This window comes from Lupinus angustifolius, chromosome LG06, assembly GCF_001865875.1.
Source record: "Lupinus angustifolius cultivar Tanjil chromosome LG06, LupAngTanjil_v1.0, whole genome shotgun sequence".
In the NCBI taxonomy this organism is placed as follows: Eukaryota; Viridiplantae; Streptophyta; class Magnoliopsida; order Fabales; family Fabaceae; genus Lupinus; species Lupinus angustifolius.
This window is the reverse complement of record NC_032014.1, coordinates 4,552,737-4,573,297: the sequence shown is the minus strand read 5'-3', so window position 1 is coordinate 4,573,297 and position 20,561 is coordinate 4,552,737. Positions and strand designations below refer to the sequence as shown.

At 29.6% G+C, this 20,561-nt stretch overlaps 1 protein-coding gene across 1 annotated transcript; it reads left to right on the top strand.

Annotated features, from left to right (window-relative positions):
* Positions 11,436-19,561, top strand: LOC109350395 (serine hydroxymethyltransferase, mitochondrial-like). The gene is made up of 13 exons (XM_019591637.1): positions 11,436-11,537; positions 13,657-13,778; positions 14,164-14,240; positions 15,794-15,918; positions 16,147-16,239; positions 17,289-17,381; positions 17,508-17,705; positions 17,848-17,952; positions 18,461-18,526; positions 18,652-18,729; positions 18,990-19,101; positions 19,165-19,275; positions 19,412-19,561. Exons 1-13 carry the CDS (start codon positions 11,436-11,438, stop codon positions 19,558-19,560), a joined length of 1,431 nt encoding a protein of 476 aa, XP_019447182.1. The 3' UTR covers position 19,561.

Sequence of the window (20,561 nt, the reverse complement as noted above, 5' to 3'; positions counted from 1 at the left end):
AGTTTCAACTTCTTTTCGAATTTCAAAGAAAAGATCTCAAAAGGTGTTAATTAAGAACGCCCAAAGGAACATAGATATATATGTATATAGGTGATAGACCTATACAGACGAAGACCATATACATGACTCAGTTATATATTGTCCTAAAATAAGTTCCTCTTTCACTATGAAATTTTGTTTTACTAACTCTCTTTGGAACCTTGACAAGGAGCTTCAAAAAAGTACATGCATTGCGTAATGTCAAGTGAATGGCTTTATATATAATCGTATCTTAAGGACTACGTGAACCCTAGCTTCTCTTTTTGATATAGCCATATTTATTAATTTATTTTTTTACTCTTGGACTCTTGGCACTGCCTCTAAAGTCTAAATTTCTAAAATTTAGGTTGAACTAAGGTCCACATGAGGATATAACATTCTTTCAATAAAATAGTGCTACTAACACTCTAAACTGTCTATTAACACTTCTCATTCATCAATCTAAATTTTAACTTTTCATTTTATTAAATTATGATTGGTTTATGAAAAATCTAGATGAACATTTGGGAGTGCCATTAGCCCCACCACAATACTATGAAAACAACTTTGGCAAAAAAGGAAGTATCTCATTATCGAAGAAATTAGGAAGGTATTGTTGGATTATTGAATTTTATGATTATTTGCCATAGAATCTGATATACTGCAAGATTATCAAGCAAAGTTCAAACAATCCAACTATATATGCATGATTAGATTCCTAAATTTACATGGATACTGTATCAAAAATTAAACCTTGTTTAAGATATGGCCACATTTTATGAGAAATTATTAGAATTAGTAGCTAGGTAGTTTAAGATTAATGGCCCAACTACATTTTTATTATTAACTTGAAATAAATCAATTTGATTTTAAATGATTAATGCATCATTAATGACGATGATAATCTAAGTGAGTTTCTCCTAAATCATGTAATAATTTTTTATATTCAAACAAAAATGTGATAACCTGAAAGGAGAGATAATTAAAATATAAAAAATAGGAAAGAAAGTCGGGAGAGGAGAAAAGGAGATAAACTAATAATTTTTAAATAAAATAGAACAAATCTACTCAAATATCTTAATACTAAAGTTCTTTAGTGCTATATAAATTTTGTTTTCCCCCCGAGAATACAATGTTAACATGATAAAAAGGGGGACTAGTATTAGCAAACTAATTATTAATATAGACTGTTGGGGGTCAGAATATTAACAATATATGGACAGGTTATTACTTATTAGGTTAATTTTGATTTTTTCTATAATCAAAATATAGGTGATTATATGGGATTATTAGGAAAATTTAAATAGTTCAAGTATGATATTAATTAGATTTAAATGAACACGATCACCGTATCACAATTAAATTCTTTCTAATATATGGAGTAGAAAAATGTTTAATACATACTAAAAAATATGTAATAATATTTCACTGTATCTGCTTTTAATAACCGTTCTTAATTTTATGCAATATATTTTATAAAAAGTATAACTAAATGAGAGATAAATAAGCTGATTCAATAATTACGTACCCGTGTTACACAATATATCTCTTCTAACTAAATGATCATCTGATCTTGTCGCGAACAATATACTACTTTCTGAGTCAGGAATAACAAGTATTGATTGTAACGAATGCACTGAATCTCTGACAATAACAACATCCAAAAAACTCATTAGTTACATAACTACATCAATCAATAAATGGTAGAAAGACAAAACTGGTAATTCTTGTTTCTAAAGTAATTGATAAATAAAGAATAAAATTAAATTAGATTATCCAGGTCAAATTCTTTGTGAGTTTCTGTGGATGTCATTTTTAATTTCAATGTTATGCTGAACAGGCATTTTTTTTCTTAAAATGGTTTTATATAAAGCTAATTAACTAATTTTTTATTTTCGAGAGTTGTTTACAAAATACCTCACCCACTATTAAATAGGTTAATGGCAGAACAAAAAAACGAATGCCAAATCACGAGGCTATTTTTTGGGGGTACATTACAGTTCTCCCATTTGGAACCATCAAAGGGAAAATACTATACATAAATTCATTTTAAATTTATTAAAAAATTCATTACATTGTTAATGTAATATAAAATTTTACATCCGTGTATCAATCATTCACCATTATGTATAACGTATTTCTATTATTTAAGAGTTAATAATTATTAGAGTTATTTACTCTTTATTAAAAATGTATTCCACAATTTATGTGTTTAAAAAAAAGATAAAAAACACTATTGGGACAACCAGGTAGGTACCTGAAGATTAAAAAGCTTTACACCTGCCCATGAAATTCTTCTGCAAAAAGGAAATACCACAGACTGAAACTTCGTTATCAATATACAGTAAGCATAAAATAAAGAAAGTAGATCACTTACAAAAAAATACACAAAAACTAAGCATTATTTATGATAAAACTAAATAAATAAATTTGTTAAATGGCTAATCACATGATACAGTGTTGGTCAATTGGAGGAGGAGGAAAAAAAATACTTGGCTTCCTTTGAAATTAAAAGCATTATCAGTTTAGAAACATATTTTTTTACTGGCAAATAAAAAGATGTTAAATAAAAAAAATGCTCATTGCAATCTGCTTTGATACAAGTCCAATATGTTATATAAAATTGAAAGTCAAATGTGTATTACCTGCCAAGAAATAGCTAAGAAATTTCTGAACGTAAAAGGGGTACAGGAAACTGTAGTGAGACAATGAATTCGACAGCAATTCTTATATACTGAATGATTCTTATGCTACATAATAGTTTTAGAAAATTGTAAGTGATGCGATTCAGTTAGAAAATTGCTTTGACCAACGTGCACCAAATGGTAAAAAGGTTAAAAGTAATAATAGATGGAGAAAAAAGTTTCATACCAAATACCATTTTTTTAACTTGGAAATTCTTTTTGTACTTTACAAATATCCATTGAATATAAATCACTATTGACTTATATTCTAGATACTTTCTAATAAGATATCAATATGTATATATGGGATAACTCAAAAAAATATCTATTATATACACTATATACTTATATAGTTTTTACATAATGGATAAATTATTTATTACTCATATGTATATATGGTGATTGTTAAATGAAAAAATAAAAGCAATAACTTATTTGTACTTCTAATAAATGTAAATTTTGACCATTTTCAAAAAATCTATTTTATTATTAAGCATTTAACATAGTTTCTTCCTATATGATATTTGTTTAAGCTAAAACATTTTACATCAACTAATCTACATGTTTTTGTACCTAAGAACAAACTAATCTACAAGTTTGGTGATGGGCCTTAACAAAAATTTAATACTAGCTTGTAAGAAGATCTAGATTTTCTAATAATTTTTATTCCTGCTTTTGTATATGGATTGAATACACTTTATTAGGAGAATCAAAAAAATCATTTCAGTAATATATATCTAAACGTTGAGAGTAGTTCTAGATCTGGTCCAAGACTAATTATTTTAGGGGATGTATTGAAACCATTGAATAATATTCAATGTGAAATTCCTCTCTTATCCTCAATTAAACTTTGAATTTCCTATTTTATCTTTTATCTTAAACCTTATATCACACGACCTTCATCCAACTCCAAGCTCACTAAACCGGAGCGCACACTGCCATCCAACTCCACCTATGTGCCAAGGAGCATGAGAAAGAGAAAGCAAAAATAATGGGTTGGGTATCACTTTTCCACCAACCTCCATCTTTTTCTCTAAACCCTAATCTCATATACAGCTAGAGACCTGCAATGAGAATGTTTTGTTCTGTAGCTGAGATCCAAATTCGACCTTAGGGATTCTTCATCCGGGCTGAGAATTAATGGATTGTATGCCTCTCCTGCTACATCCATTGAATGAATTTTACTCGAAGGTAGGGATATAACGAGGTCGGTTGAGTGCGGGGAGTGTTTTCCCATTCACAAACTTACATTATTTGCGCATGGTGGGTATCCATGGGTACTAAACAATTTTTTAAATTTTTATTGTATATTTATATATTTTATAATAATAAATATATAAAAATAATTATTATATGAATAATAAGATATTTATATGATAAACTTATGATTATAAGCAAACTACTATAATTTATTATGAAATAACTAAAAAGTAAACAATATATAATCTTAAAATAATAGAAAAATATAATATACATAAAAAATTAATTGAAAAATAAATTTATAAATATATAAGTACTTATGGAATGGGTATCATAAAACAAGTTTTCATCTAAAAATTATAATTACATGAACTTGTTACGGATATTTCTATGAGTACCCATGAGTCAATTGTTTTTTGTCCCCTACTCAAGAGTGATTGGATTGGATAGGAAGATAATTATTTAACAAAATAATGTCAAATTATTTATGCATATCTCTTTTTAGGTTTTATACATGTATAACACTCAAAATAGACAACTTATGAATTTTTTTAAGAATCATGAGTATTATTTATTGGAGAAAATACTATATTATTATGAGCTAAGCAAGAATAACTCCTATTGATTAATTTTTTGGTTTGGTAAATGTTTTAAGTTTTCCATTTATTAAATAAGTATAATGCCGATTCTATGTTTTCATTATTCTATTTTTTAATAGTTAATGTAACTTTGTGATTTCATTCTATTTCATATTTGCAAATATTTGTATCTTATTTCTTTTCACTATTTCATTTACATGTCTTCGAAAATAAGAAGACTTAATTTTATTTTTGGTCTCTCATAGTCATCACGGTATTGGTTATGAAAGGGAAATATAACAGAAACAAGATATTGCTATTACAATTAACTAGCATGTCCACATACACTTCGTGTCTGCCGACCTACATTCTTAGTTTATGATATTAATATTTTAGAGAATTAGAATATTTTTTATTAGATATACTTCATATTGTGTTATACTACTTATTCAATTTTTATATATTTCGTTTTTTTGAATTAGAATGTATTTGTTGTGTTCGGTGTACTTTATATTATATTATTTTGTGTTTATGATAATGTTTAATTTAATATGTGGTTAATTAATGTATTGGTGGTGGTTGTTTATGATTATATAGTTTTTTTGTAAAAATTAAATAATGTGAAATGCAAAATAGGAAATAAAAATTACACCATGAGGGAAGTTAATATATTGGTGGTGGTTAAATATGATTTTATGTTTTTTTTGTTGTAGAAATTAAAAGGTTTAAGGGAAAATAGGAAAATAAAATTACATCATGGTAGTTACACCATATTTTCCCTTTATATATAATATAGAAATGTATATAAAAATAAAAAATGAAGAAATTTTTTTATTGTTTTCTCAAACAATCACATCTTTACTTCTCTCACTTTCTTCTTTTCCTCTAATGTAATTTCAATATAATTATATCATAAATAAATCAAGAGAATAAAATAATATTTTTATAGAAAATGATTAAATATGACACATATCATATTTTTACTGACAAAATAAAATAATATATCTTCTTATACTAGGAGATATTATATTATCATAAATCAAATCTTTTTTTTATTTTCTTCATAGTCAAACACCAAATTTCTTTAAATAATTATGATTTTTTACCACTTTATTAAAATATAGTGCAAGCAATTAAAATATTCTAATTTATGATATTGTTTGTAACAATATTATTAAACTCAAATCAATCATTAACTTGGTCAAAATATTGAATTAATGAGTCACTAGCTGAACCAATTGACTTGGTTCATATTAAAAATATTATAAATTCATAATATATCACTATTTAATATTTTTATTCCAAGTATAAAATTTATCATTACACAAAAATCTAATTAAACAACTAGCACGGATATTTTACTTCAACAAAGTGTTACAAAAAGGTTAAAAACATCAACAAACAACATATGATTTATACTTTAATCTCAACAAAAACACATAAGTAAATTTTAAACGTAATGATATAATAATTTTCCCTAACATAAACTAATAAATAAAAACTATAATTGCGATAATTATAAATATGTTGAAAGAACTACATTCTTTATCTCTTCTGATGTTTTTCATAACTAATTGAAGTTAGCATTTCGTATTGGTCCAATTAACCAAGTTATTGGTTTTATGCTCAAACTCATCTAATTAAACAAATTTATACTGATATTAGTGCATAACCAGATATAATATCATCTCGAACGAGTCAAATGTCTAATTCCCAAACATACTAGTCAAATTGGTTGGTTTGAGCTCAATTTAATAACTATGGTTTATAAGCAACTTTATAATGTGTTTATATATATACGCACTAAAGTAGTTGTTAAGATCTATTCTAAATTCTAAACACATTATGACTTTATGTGACACATACTTCTTGCACATGAGTTTCACATTGTGTCATTGTCTTAATAAATATCTTCTTCAGTTTTAATCTTTTACCTCATATATTCACTAGATTTACTTCATTCTGGAATATCTGAAAGATATCTCATAATATATTAGTGTATATTGAAAAAAATATCGTAAAAAAATTTGAGAATCAAATTTGTTAAGATGCCATGCAAGAGAACACATTCCTCTAGACTTAGCTTGGACTCTCACTTTATGTTAATAGCTCTAGTAACTGAGTGTTCTTCCAACATCTGATACACATTGATAGTGTTGAAAAATATTTGTGCATGGTTGTATTTATACTTTTCATATTAAAATCTTTTTTGTCATATTAAAAGCTATAAAATTAAATTTTATTACATTTTACATTTCTGAATAATGGGCCAAGCTAGTTCGAACGGGAGAAGGAAATACCTGAGATAATCTTAGATGGTGAATATGATCATCTATAGAAGATAAAGAATTCAAGGTATAGATAGATGGAACAAAACAGTAAGGTTTGCAGATGAAGGAGCCCTTGAAGAAGATCAACTGAAGCTAAAAAGTTGCAAGCTAAGCATATTTGGGAAACGGGAAAGGCATTGTGAATAACTTATGATGGCAAAAGAGGAAGTGATTGATCGAAATGTTAATGAACCATAGAGGAAAACTAGAGGTTGCACTTGAGCAAGGTTAAAACATTATCTAGATCAGGCTTTCATGGAACATTAGGACATTAATGAGTCTATAAAAAGAAAAATTGTAAGGAATATGCTGATGAAGCTCAAACCAGTGGCATATTGGTATATCATATGTTAGGATGTTAATTAACAACTGTTTGATTATATTGCTTGATTACTAATTAACATCCTAACCTATTGCTTGATCATATTGATCTATCAGAAGAATTCTATATTCCACAGTCATGTGTTAGGCTGTTAATTATTCAGGTGGTTTGGCAAATCCTTGTGTTTGATGGGATAAACAAAACTAATCTAGGTAGCAAGGATGTTGGGCTCTTGGGACTAAAGGATCTCTATAATATCAACTCTCACGGTCGTGATAATTTTAGTTCAGATGTCATATTCTTGTATTGAAAGGCAATCATTCTGTTACACTTTTCTCACCTTTTTTTTAAAAGAAAAATGATAAATCCTTGACAAAAGAATCACCCACTTTCACCTGATTTTTTTCTTTGTTCATTCACTTGATGTTTATGATGATCGGAGAAGATGATTGAACTTGTTAGAGAAGACAATGGACTCTACTATCTAGAGGAAGCTAATAGGATCTATAATTAAAATGTTAGTTTGATAGTTGGATTTTGGAGAAGAATAAAGGAAAAAAGTTTAGGAGCCATGAAATACAATGAGATGACCTCTCAAGTTTTCATTTTCTTTTCTTCCTCTTCCAAAATCTAACTCCCAAATTACTAATAGTCAAACTCCTACATTTTTCCTGTCGGAATCATCGCTCTGCAATAAAAAATATTGTTGTGTCATATTTGTTTTAGAAACAAATACCAAATGCTAGAACTGTATTTGGCATAATTGATATTGTATTCTACATACTTTGCAAGTTGTATAGATAAGGATTACTTATACTCCCTAATATCTAAGAGAATATGTACTTGAATTAGTTGTGACCTTTCTTCCCATTGTGGCACATGAGTGGACCTTTTCTCAAACCTTGTACCACCGATAGAAAACGGGAGTACATATCCTGTTCATACTTTGTATCATGCGTCTGTTATTAATCAGAAAAATATTTAATAATTAAATTTTAATTTAAATATATTTTTTATGACTAATCACAAACCTATGGCACATGGATTGGCACTGAGACAACAGATGTGTACTCATAAAAAACACATTATTAAAAACTATCACACTAAATATTAACTTACGGGTTACTTGTGTGGGTCACGGGGCTCGGACACCTCAACCCGAACCAAGAGACGTCAATAGTCGTCGTGAAGTGTGTTGGAGCAATGGGGTTATCCTCTCGTCAATGGCTATGCATCTGTCTTCGTCACGTTCTTATAACATTCAGATGCTAGGCAAGAAAATTGCGGGTTTCATCTTCATGGTCGTTCACATTTTAGTGGGATTATGTTCTTAATTTAGATATTTTTTTATAATTATAATTGAAAAAATAATCTTTTTTATTTTCTTCTTAATAGGTCCCAATCAAGAGTTTCTTGTAACGAGAAATAGTAGAACCTACATAAATAACACTAAGTGGAAAAGGGATTGGAACATTTAATGGCTGAGAAAATTGAAAAATGTATGGTAGAGTATGCTGGTGAAATTTAAAGAAACATTAAAGATTTATAATTTGAAGAATTATGATAAACAAAAAACTTCATGACAGAAAGAGTTTCGAGATACAGAATATGAGAATTTATTTACAGAAGAAAAGTTACAACAGAGATATTACAATTTAACCGTTATCACAAATGGAAAAAGAAGGTTGGCAATAACATTGATATGTTCTTTATTTTCCGTTTAATAAAGATTTCACTTTTGAGTCTTTTTAGATTTCAGATTTTCTGAAGCCATAATTTTCATATTAACACAGGAAGATTTGAGTTGTAAGGATAAAACATGAATTATAGAAAAACGCAAAAGTAGAATTTCATTCTATTTTTTGCAATTTTAGTTTTCAAGCACATTGAATAATTAAATCAAAATAGAAAAAAAGAATTCCAGAAAAGGCTCTTCCATCATTTAGAAACACTCACATCTCCAACAATCAAATAATTGTCCAGCTCTTAATTTATTTATTTTGGTGGAGAAATAAGGGGATATGTGAGAGTCAAGCTGCATCTTTTATCCTAAATATTGAACAAAAATTCTCTCTGTTATATTAACAGACAAATATTTGATGTTTTTATGTGTTTTAAATGATAAAAGTGTTATTCCATTATATATAAAATAATAAAAATGTCTTATCATGTTATTATTTCTTTTGTTTTTTTGTAGTGTTTGCTCCTCTATTAATGGAGAGGATAATTACTCCGTATTACTTCATATACCTATTGTTTTTTATTGGTAAGAAAACTAAAACATAAATTAAAAACATATGATAACCAATTAGAAATAAGATATTCATGATGTGGTACAATGTTTTAGATAAAATATGGGCACTTCGAGCATAGGGTCAATTACGTGGGATTCTTTTAAGATGCTTGATAACCTCTCCCAGAAGAAAAGTTGATAAAATGTCTCACTCTTCACAGCAACAATACAAAGCATGGGTGGCAACATCCGTTTCAAGCATTTGGACTTACCCTATCAACTTTGTCTAAGAGCACTTTGTGGCTAAGAAATAGCTATGGTTGCTTATAGGATTTCCATGGCCTTGATTTACTTGCTAATATATTATATTGTAAATTTCAGGCACACTTTACTTATTTCCACACAGAATACGGATTCTTATAGCGTCTGTGCAAACGCAAAGTGCCTATTTCCACACAAAATTCCAAGAGTTAGCCCTTTATATGAAATGAACATAAATAGCATTGACGGCCACGTCTCATTCACAATATCATGCTTCATATTCATGACACTATTTTCATTATCTATTTAGATCTTCTAGGTGCACGTCATAATTTAGTGGTTCAAAATATATGTGCATTCATATAATTGATAATCGTTATATTTATTATCACATGCATACTCTCTGATAACATGAATAAAGATAGTACAATTTTATGGAACAACTGAACAAGTAGGTATTAATTTTTTATGTGTATAAACATGCATGTTATCATAAATTCATAATCATCTCTTTAAAAAAAAATAAAGAGTCTGGTCCCTAAAAAATAGGTATTTTGCAATTTAGTGAGTGACACCATAAAATCTTAATTTTCATTCCTAGATGTTGAAGACAGAACAAAGTCTGTCATTTATGTGATACTAATTTGATGGAGCTTTTATTAGTTTATATCATTCAAAAGGCTATCTTAATTCACATTTTGAACATTTGCCAATGAAAAATATTATTTTAAATTTCAAAGTCTCAATTGTTTGGTAGTCAATCTTTTAGGAATTTACTCAATGTTGTTTGAATTGCTTGGAAATATAGAATATATGAGATTGTTAGTTAAATATCTATTAACCACAATTTTTAAAAATTAGGAGAATAGTATAGTAAGAAAATATAACTTTTTTATAGTTTAGCATTGTAAATAATCATACTTGTAGCTAGTATCTATCTCTATATATATAGCAAAAATTTAAGATTATTTTTTGTGTATAAAAATTAAAAAAAAACCGCAAAGAAAATTTAGCTCTATGAAACTATGAATGTTCTTAATTCAAGCAGAATTGTCCATTATAAAAAATATTCATATGTATTTAATATATATGCATGATTACTTTTTAGACAATTAGTATTTAGTCTATCATTTATGTTACAATTTTTTAATTTGAAAATCAGTAATAATTAATATATTGATAAATTGTTCAATTACATTATTAAAAAATTGTTACTGTAACTCTACACGTACGGAATATTCTTTATTATATATAAGTGGGTAAGGATTTTTTATTTATTATTATTCATATATATAAGTCGGTAAAGAGCGGGTAATCAACAACCACTAAACCTTAATGGGGTATAGGACAAACAGAAACATAAAGATCAAAAACTATAATTCAAGGAACACACACTCACTGTGTCTATCTTTCTAAGATGGCGATGACAGTGGTAATGGCACTTCGGAGGTTTTCATCTTCCATAGACAACCCTTTACGTCCTCTCTTCAATGCCGCCGGTTCTATTTACTACAAGGTCTCTCTTCTTCTCTAATTAAATTCCATTATATTCACCATTTCCATTCAAATTTCCTCATACCTTAACCGTTTACCTTAGGTTCTTCTTTTTCTTAATGCAGTCTTCTTTGCCTGATGAAGCTGTTTACGATAAAGAGAAATCACGTGGTTCGGCAAGCTCATTATAAATTATTATTATTCAATTATATAATATACACATATATATATTCTCGAGCTCATGCAAAACTTGTGAATTTCATGCGAGGCTCATTCCCATGCACCAGTTATTTTATGATGTTGTTTATTTTAATGATGTCGTATTTGCAATGGCCAAAGCAATTGAATGCTCCACTTGAGGCTGTTGATCCTGAGGTTGCTGATATAATCGAACTTGAGAAAAATAGACAATGGAAGGTACTAAATTACTTTGTTATTATAGACATGATAAAGTCATTCTTCACGAGCCTTGTACTAATAATTTATGTTATTAGGCTTTGTTTCTTAGGATTGAAAAGAAATGAGAGTGATCAAATAGTTAGGAAAAAGAGGAAGGGAAGGAAAAAAGGAGGAAATTCTCTCAATTGTTTGGAAGTATGAAATTTAGATGAGGGAGACTAACTAATGATAATGTAAGAATTTTTTTTTATTTTTCTTTTAAAAATGTAATTAACAATGAGAAATGGACAATAATATATAATTATATAATATTACTAAAAATATTTAGCTATTTTGACATTTTATATTCAAAAAAACCCAAATTTGAGTAACTTTAAAAATACACACATGGAGGGTTTTGAATGGTTTGAGAAACCCTTCAAAACCTTTCCCTCTCCTTCATCCAACTCCCAAGCAAGGGAAGATTTTCCAAAGTCATATATTCCCTTCCACTCCAAAACTCCACTCACAAACAAATCCTTAGGAGTAGCGTTGGTCATTGGCAGTATTAGAGATTTATTAGTTTATGCTTTTTTGGACAATTCATATGGCAGGATGTGAATTGATCCAATCATGATTGGATCTGAATATGATCGAGTTTCATCAGATCTAGAGTTGGATTCAAGTTCAAAAATTAGACTCAATCAATATTTAGAGTTAAGTAAGTGACAAACATAACCTAGACCGACTGATCTTATGATCATTCATTCATCATATTTGTATGTATATGTATTCAATTATGTAAAGAATATGACATATCTTTGATCGAAAGTATGATTGATTCTCTAATCTTTTCATAATATATATATAACTAATAATATATATACACTTATATCATTTCATATGTCAAACTATATATTCATAATAATAAATAATATTGAGACGATTTATCTAAATGATAATACATTATATTTAATCGAGTCTAAGTTCAATTTAAAGACTAAGTCAATTAATATATGAGTCGATTAACTTCAAATTTAAGATTGTTTTGGGTTTAAAAATATATCAAACAATATTATGATGAGGTTTCAACCTTATCCAACTTAACTCATGCTTCCCTAATTGTGATGATGCATGATGTGATGTTTTTTAATATAACTGTGATGATGGGCCGTACAATGTTTTATGATGATTCTCAAAAATTAGTTTTTCTATAAAATAATTTATTTATTAATTAAAAACAAAAACAATAAAAATAAAATAAAATCATACCGAATAACTATTATTATCAGTTTTTTAATTCACAAATGAGAAAAAATCATTATCTCTTTAATAAATAATAAAAATTGATAGGATAATTTCTTTGATTCAGAGATAAGGACGTCAATGGTTTATTATACTAATTAAAAATAATAAGAACATTAGTAAATGAATTCGAAATATAATCGTCATCATACCATAAAAATTTGCGTGTGACCATTCAGCCACCAAAATCATAAGCCAATCTCACTTGTCAATAAATTTATTACGTACATCTTGATTAATATATTATACCTTTTAAATTAATTAGGATTTCAATGTAGTTTCTAAGGAGTCGTGAATAGGAGGAATAAATTAATATGAAATCGTAACCTAGAGGCACAAATTTGTTTTTACTTTTATACTTTCCAGTTTGTTACGAATGAGTCGCCATTTTCCAGTAAATAAATTTTTCCTTTAATTAATTAATAAATGCAAAAAAAATCAAATAAGTACTTTCTCAAATATATAAAAATACTAATCATATTAGGGACAAAAGAAATGTCATGACTACTCACTTTTTTCTCAACTCATCCCTTGAATAGCTGTGATACGTTGCTTCTTTCAATTAAATATTAAAACACATTCAACCAATATTACTTTTCTACTAAGAATACTCAATGTTAATTTTGATTTTATTACTCATGCTAGTACGTATGAGCAAAAATATTGTCACACAAAAATAAAATAAATAAGTAACCTCCTTTTAAGTAAATAAATAAAAGAATCAAAGAATATGATAAAGAAATAATCTATCCAAAAAGTAAAAATAATGTGTGAGTAATAAAGATGTTTTCTATGTTTTAACACAAACTCTCCTTCATTGGGATTTAGTTGAGTTGTTTGTATTTTTGTGAAGGGACTGGAACTGATACCCTCAGAAAATTTCACTTCTCTTTCTGTAATGCAAGCTGTTGGCTCTGTCATGACTAACAAACACAGTGAAGGATATCCCGGTGCAAGATATTTTGGAGGAAACCAGTACGCCACTCTTTCATTTTCTGTGTACTTGTCTTGATAATTCATCGAACCAATATAAATATAGTCTTAGCATTTTGGATTTTATTCTTAGGATTAGTTTGAGAGTTTGATTTTGGAGGAAAAAAAAAATGGAAGATCGGGGAGTCATCTGACAAATATACTTCATGGCTCCTAAGTCTTCCTTTCATTTTTTCCCTTCAATTTTTAGTTTGGGAGTTAGGATTTTGGAGGGGAAGAGAGAGAAAGAAAAGACTTGAGAACCATCAAATACACTTGTTTCGTAGCTCCCAAGCCTTCCACTTCCTTCCAAATTCCAACTCCTAAGCTAACTCTTATAGTATTGGATTAGATCCAATTAAAAGATTGTGGATCTTTCTCATTTCAGGTATATTGACATGGCAGAAACACTATGCCAGAAGCGTGCTCTGGAAGCATTTCGGTTGGATCCTACTAAATGGGGTGGTAAACACACAAGGCAAACATATCAGTACTTCAAAATATTTTCTTGCTTTATACTGTGTTTGGTTGTGGGATGGAAGAGAAAAAAAGGAGGAAAAAGTGAATAAAAATATAGTGGTTCTCTTGCTAAAATATGGGAAGGGGCGTTTTTATCTACCATAATTAGTATTATATCTGAACTCTCATTTTTAAGGATGTTTATATAATTTTGCAAATATATTCTTTTTCCTTACTTTTTGCACAACCAAAAACTTATAACTTATTCAACTCATTATCACTTTAATTTCTACTTTTCACTCATTTAACTTTTCCCCCCTCCCATTCTCCTCTGAGAACCAAACATAGTATTATTAAATTGCACTTTTTTATTTTCCTTGTTAGTAGTTATTGTAAACATACAACTATACATGTCTCCATTATTTTATTTACAAGAACCTTGGTATTTACTTAAAATTTAACTTATTATTTAGCTTGATAAACTTGATGTATAAATCAAATGAGTCAAACTTAAGCTTAAACTTAAACTTGTATATAGTCTAATTCATTAAGTTCATAAGCTTATTTAATATATATATATATATATATGTGTGTGTGTTTGTATGTATATTTATATATATAAACTATTTTTTTATGTTGACTGCTACCATGTATAATTTTATTTGCTATTATATATACTAGTATCTTGACAGACACTCTTGTGTTTGTCTCCTATGATCTATAACACGTAGTCTGCACACTATAATATCAAATATAATATTTTCTCTTAAATATTGTAATTTGCAGTTGAATTCTGTATGAAAGAAGGACTGTTAACCAAATAACATGGAACATATATTGGACAGAGATGACATTAGGTTATATGGTTTTTTGGTAGAAATTTAAAGAAAGTGAACACAAAATAGGGAACCACAAATTACATCATGATGGGGTAGTTACATTGGATTTTAACTTTATTATGTAGCATAGAGAAACAAAATTATATTTATATATACGTATATGAGTAGAGATCATTTACTCTAAGAGTAAGTTTTTTAAACGTACTCCACATTCTAGTTATATGGTTTACATCTACTCACTAATTCAAATCATTGATTTCTCTCTAGAATTGATGTTCAGGATGAAGAGTAAGTTTAAAAAACGTACTAAGTATATATATAAACTTTTGCAATATTTTTTTAAGTATTAATTAATTATTTGAGTTGTTGAAATCAACCAATTTGAACCAAGTCGATCAGTTCGTGAACTTTAATCGAGTCCAACTCGAGTTAAAAAAATAACTACTATCGAACTCGAGTTGAGTTTCAACCAGAACAAATCCTTATCAAGCTGAACCGAACTGAACAATGATTCAACTCGTTTCCAGCCCTACTTTTTTTCATAGAATTTTGAGTTCGTAATGGACATGCTAAAAGACCATGAATGACACTTTAACTAAGAACCTCAGGTATAAAGTATTTGCTAGCTAGGGTTTTAAACACTCTCCCGCAAGCTTTTTTAAGGTTTAAGATATTTTGATGACAAGGTTGCTCGTATGTCATTTTACCCCTGATTTGCAGTGAATGTGCAACCTCTATCTGGTTCACCTGCAAATTTTCAAGTTTATACTGCATTGCTAAAACCTCATGATAGAATCATGGCACTTGATCTTCCTCATGGAGGGCATCTTTCTCATGGATATCAGGTATTAGTAGCTCCCATCTTTCGTTTTCAGTCATATGGGGAAATCTATATTAAGTAAATGGCTTATTGATCAATTTATCATTTTTCTGAGAATTTCTTCAGAGATTAGCTAGCAATAGTTTAGGATTCATTTATGAGATAATAACCTTATCTATTTCTGTATTTATACTTCTATTATTGGGTACTATACAATACAGATGAAGCACTAATAGTCATTTTCACGATGCAGACTGACACTAAAAAGATATCTGCAGTCTCTATATTTTTTGAGACAATGCCATATAGATTAGATGAAAGCACAGGATACATTGACTATGACCAGGTACCTTTGCAGTTTTTTATTCACGGCCATGATCCTTTTGGCTAAAATCCTCATTTCTTTATTAGTTTTATTTGCACATTAACCGGATTGTATTGAAATACATAATTGTGTGAAGTCTCAGATTGCATAGTTTTGGAATGGAGGAGAGAAACTAATGTTATGTATTGAACTCAAGTCTATCTTATATAGTGTGCACCAATTGGATTCAAATCTATCTGAAGAGGTTATAGGGTTTGACGGACTACATCGCAAATAATTATCATTAACTGATACCAGGTGGTATAAAGTTCCAAAATCAAGTTCTGATGAATGTCAATCCTAACCTACTTAAAGGATGTTTCATTTTATTTACAGGGACAATAATGTCATTGATATCTGTGATTAAAATTTGATGAACATCCTTGGACTGAAAGTTAGAAATAAAAGATAACATTTACTCCTGTTTATGAAAGGAAATGAGATTTGTTTTTCTCCATATTTTAACAGCCCAATGATACCAGTTGCCTCGCTATCCAAACTGGCATATAATTTTGTAAACGTTTTCCCTTTAATTTTAACCTTTTTGAGTTCAATTGAGAAAGCTGACTTCTCCAATAATTCTTCAAGCTTCTCAATTTGGCAGCATCATACACACACACATTAGCCAAAACAAAGGAGAAGAATGAAAATCGAGCTGAAGGTGCAAAAACAGAGTAACCTGCATAGAGCAGCAACAGATTAACTTGCATAGTGAGCAGCAACAGATTAACTTGCATAGTGAGCAGCAACAGATTAACTTGCATAGAGCAGCAACAGATTAACTTGCATACGTGTATTGGGCTAGCCCATGTGAGCTTAGAGAGCCAGTTAGAAAGTTAGTTAGATAATCAGTTGTTTAATTGTAAACTAACTCTTCATTTTCATTTCTCTTCTTTTCTGTTCTTTCACTAGTTCTGCATTGAGCTTCAATTGCTCATTGCTAATCATTTCAATTGGAGCCATTTTTACAACACAACTCCACTCTTGTGTCAGGTCAAGGTTTTTATGATGTGAACAATTTTGAAATGTAGTTGGAGATATCGGCTACACTTTTCAGGCCAAAATTAATAGTTGCTGGAGCCAGTGCCTATGCACGACTGTATGAGTATGAACGCATACGCAAGGTACTGTATACATAGTACATAACTGATTTCCTAAATGTAAATAGGTTGCCTTTGTTATAATTTGTTGTCCTTACTTAGAATGGTTTTCTGGAACACCTGAAATTGAACTCATGAAGCATGTTACAGGTGTGTGATAAACAGAAAGCTGTGCTGTTGGCTGATATGGCACACATCAGTGGACTGGTTGCTGCTGGTGTTATCCCATCACCTTTCGATTATGCAGATATAGTGACTACGACAACTCATAAGTCACTTCGTGGCCCACATGGAGCTATGATTTTTTTCAGGAAGGGGTTAAAAGATATTAGCAAACAAGGAAAAGAGGTTTCTTCCTGAACAAATTTCATTTGACATTTTTTTGTTTAGCAATAGTGACTTTTATTTGGCCAGTTGTTTTTGTTTCTACAAAAAGTTTAGGTAAATTCATGATATGAACCAAATGCAAATTATTCTTGCTTATTTGAAGGTGTTGTATGACTATGAGGGCAAAATCAACAAAGCAGTCTTTCCGGGACTGCAAGGTTGCCCTCACGACCACACTGTTGCTGGTTTAGCCGTTGCATTGAAGCAGGTATGCAAGTAGAGAAATCATGATGGTATTTATTTTGCTGTATTTTCAATTGAGGACTGATGAAAGGGATCTTTCACTGTCTATTTTATTTCTTGATATTTAGGTTTGTGTACTGGATTACAACTTTTTCGTCACTCAAGTTTAATAGGAAGGTTTGCAAGAGGGGGTTGATTTATTTGGAGAATGACATAGTTTTAACTGAAACCAATTGAATTATGCTTGAAGTGTAGGTTACTCTCTGTTATCAGGTGAAACTGAAATTCCAAATTGTTGGGATGAACAAGTCTCAAGTATAATTGGCATAAACTTTTCGCTTTACAATATTTTTTTAAAGTTGATGAAAATTTGATTTTCCTGTTGTTCTTTAAATGATCATCTCAGAATCCAAATTTGCTGGATCTTCCTCTTTTTGTGTGGGTGAACTTACGTAGTTGATATCGGGAGAATGTGTGGTGCCTGTTGCATATGGTGATAGTATCTACTGTTTCTTTTTCTTGTGTGGATTCAGGCTACAACTCCGGAGTATAGAGCATATCAAGAGCAGGTTCTCAGTAATTCCTCAAAATTTGCACAGGTACATTAGAAAGGAGAACTGAACTGTATGATCACACAGATATTGGATCTTAGTATAACGTGGGGTTTGGTCCCCTAACTAGACCAGAGAGAACTCCTTGTATTTTAAGACCAAATATGTTCCAGGCTCTGACTGAGAAGGGCTATGATTTAGTGTCTGGTGGCACCGAGAATCATCTAGTTTTGGTGAATCTGAAAAACAAGGTAGTCAATAACTACTTTTACTTTTCATAAAAGCATCTTTGAGTCTTCTCTGTTACAAAATTATAACATTGGTGCTAATTACTTGTGTTATAGTCATAAAGTTGAGAGAAGAAGTTACTAGTTATTACTGTGAATTTTGTACCCTCAAAAGAAAAATATTGCAATATCCATAAAATAAAGCCACAGATTTTTATCTAAACAGAAATACTAAAGTGTGAGTATGTGACCAATTTCCTTTTTAGAAAAAAATACTTGTTCAGGGTATTGATGGCTCCAGAGTTGAGAAGGTGTTGGAAGCAGTTCATATTGCAGCTAATAAGAACACTGTTCCTGGAGATGTGTCTGCTATGGTTCCTGGTGGCATTAGGATGGGTACGAGCTCATTCATTGCTTATATTTTATTTTCTTATCTTGATAGCTCTCTGTGGATTTCAGGAACTCCTGCTCCTACTACCAGGGGATTTGTTGAGGAGGATTTTGTTAAGGTGGCGGAGTTTTTTGATGCAGCTGTAAATATAGCTGTGAATATTAAGGCAGAGAGCAAAGGTTCCTACATCTCCAATATCCTTTCTGAATTTGAGCTTGCTTTTATCTGGACAGTGCTGGTACAAATGTTATTAAATGCTGCTGTGGTGTTTAAATAAGCTAACATGTGCTTTCTTTTGAACTTTATTTAAATCAGGTACAAAATTGAAGGACTTCTTGGCAGCAATTCAGACATCATCTTATTTCCAAACAGAGATTGGGAAGCTTCGCCATGATGTTGAGGAGTATGCAAAACAATTTCCAACCATTGGTTTTGAGAAAGCAACCATGAAGTACAACAAATGAGGAAAGAAAAACTTCCATTTGGTAGGTATCTTTGTCAACCATATAATGACATTTTTCTTCCCCTGTTGATGAGAGATACAAATTAGTTAATCAATGATATCCCTTTAGCATAAGCTTCTGCCTTGTGAACTCTAAAATTTAAAGACACAAGAGACCAGAAGATGTGCTATTTTCTGGTTTCTTCCAGTTTTTGGTTCATTTGTTTATTCATTTCATTTTTTCAGTATTTGTTGATCTTAACTTAGACAATAGGTAGTTGAGTTGAACACAATGTTGTTTGTTTCCACCAAAAGTTTCCGAGCATCATTATATCTCATAGGTGTCCACTCAACTTCAATTTATATATTTAAAGTAGATTAAAAAACAACATTATACAAGTAATTATTAACCTAAACTTCTGAAGTGATATTTAAAAATGAGATTTCCAAGAAAGAAAAGCTTGCATTTAACAACTTTAGTCTAATTGGAGAGGTCAAATTTCATCTATTAGACTAAATTAATGGTATTATGATATTCTCTTATCTACTTAGTTCCGCCCCTGTACTTCACATCATAAATAGAATCTCGATTTTGACCATTTGGTATTTGGTATGCAACTTCACTATCAGCTGGATGCAACACATATTACATTATTGCTTGACTAACTACTGCTACCTGAGTGGTTGAGAATGTGGAGATGAATATGGATTGATTGATTTTGGATGTAGAGAAAATTGGTTGGATGTATTGAATTTTTTTTGGCAGATAAACAAGACATTAGTGTTATTACTTATTTGGTTATAAAGAACTCTTGGTTTAATTAAATCTTTGAAACCAGTAAGTGTCTTATCCTATGATTTAGTTAGTTTGATCTAAGTATGCTTTTATCTTATTGTTATCTTATTTAATTAATTCTATGGTCATCTAACTAACACTTGAGTTCAGTCGGTCTTTCACTTCAAACATCTCCATGGTATTATAGTCGCTTATAATTATATAATTGGCACAAACTCAGAAAGTGG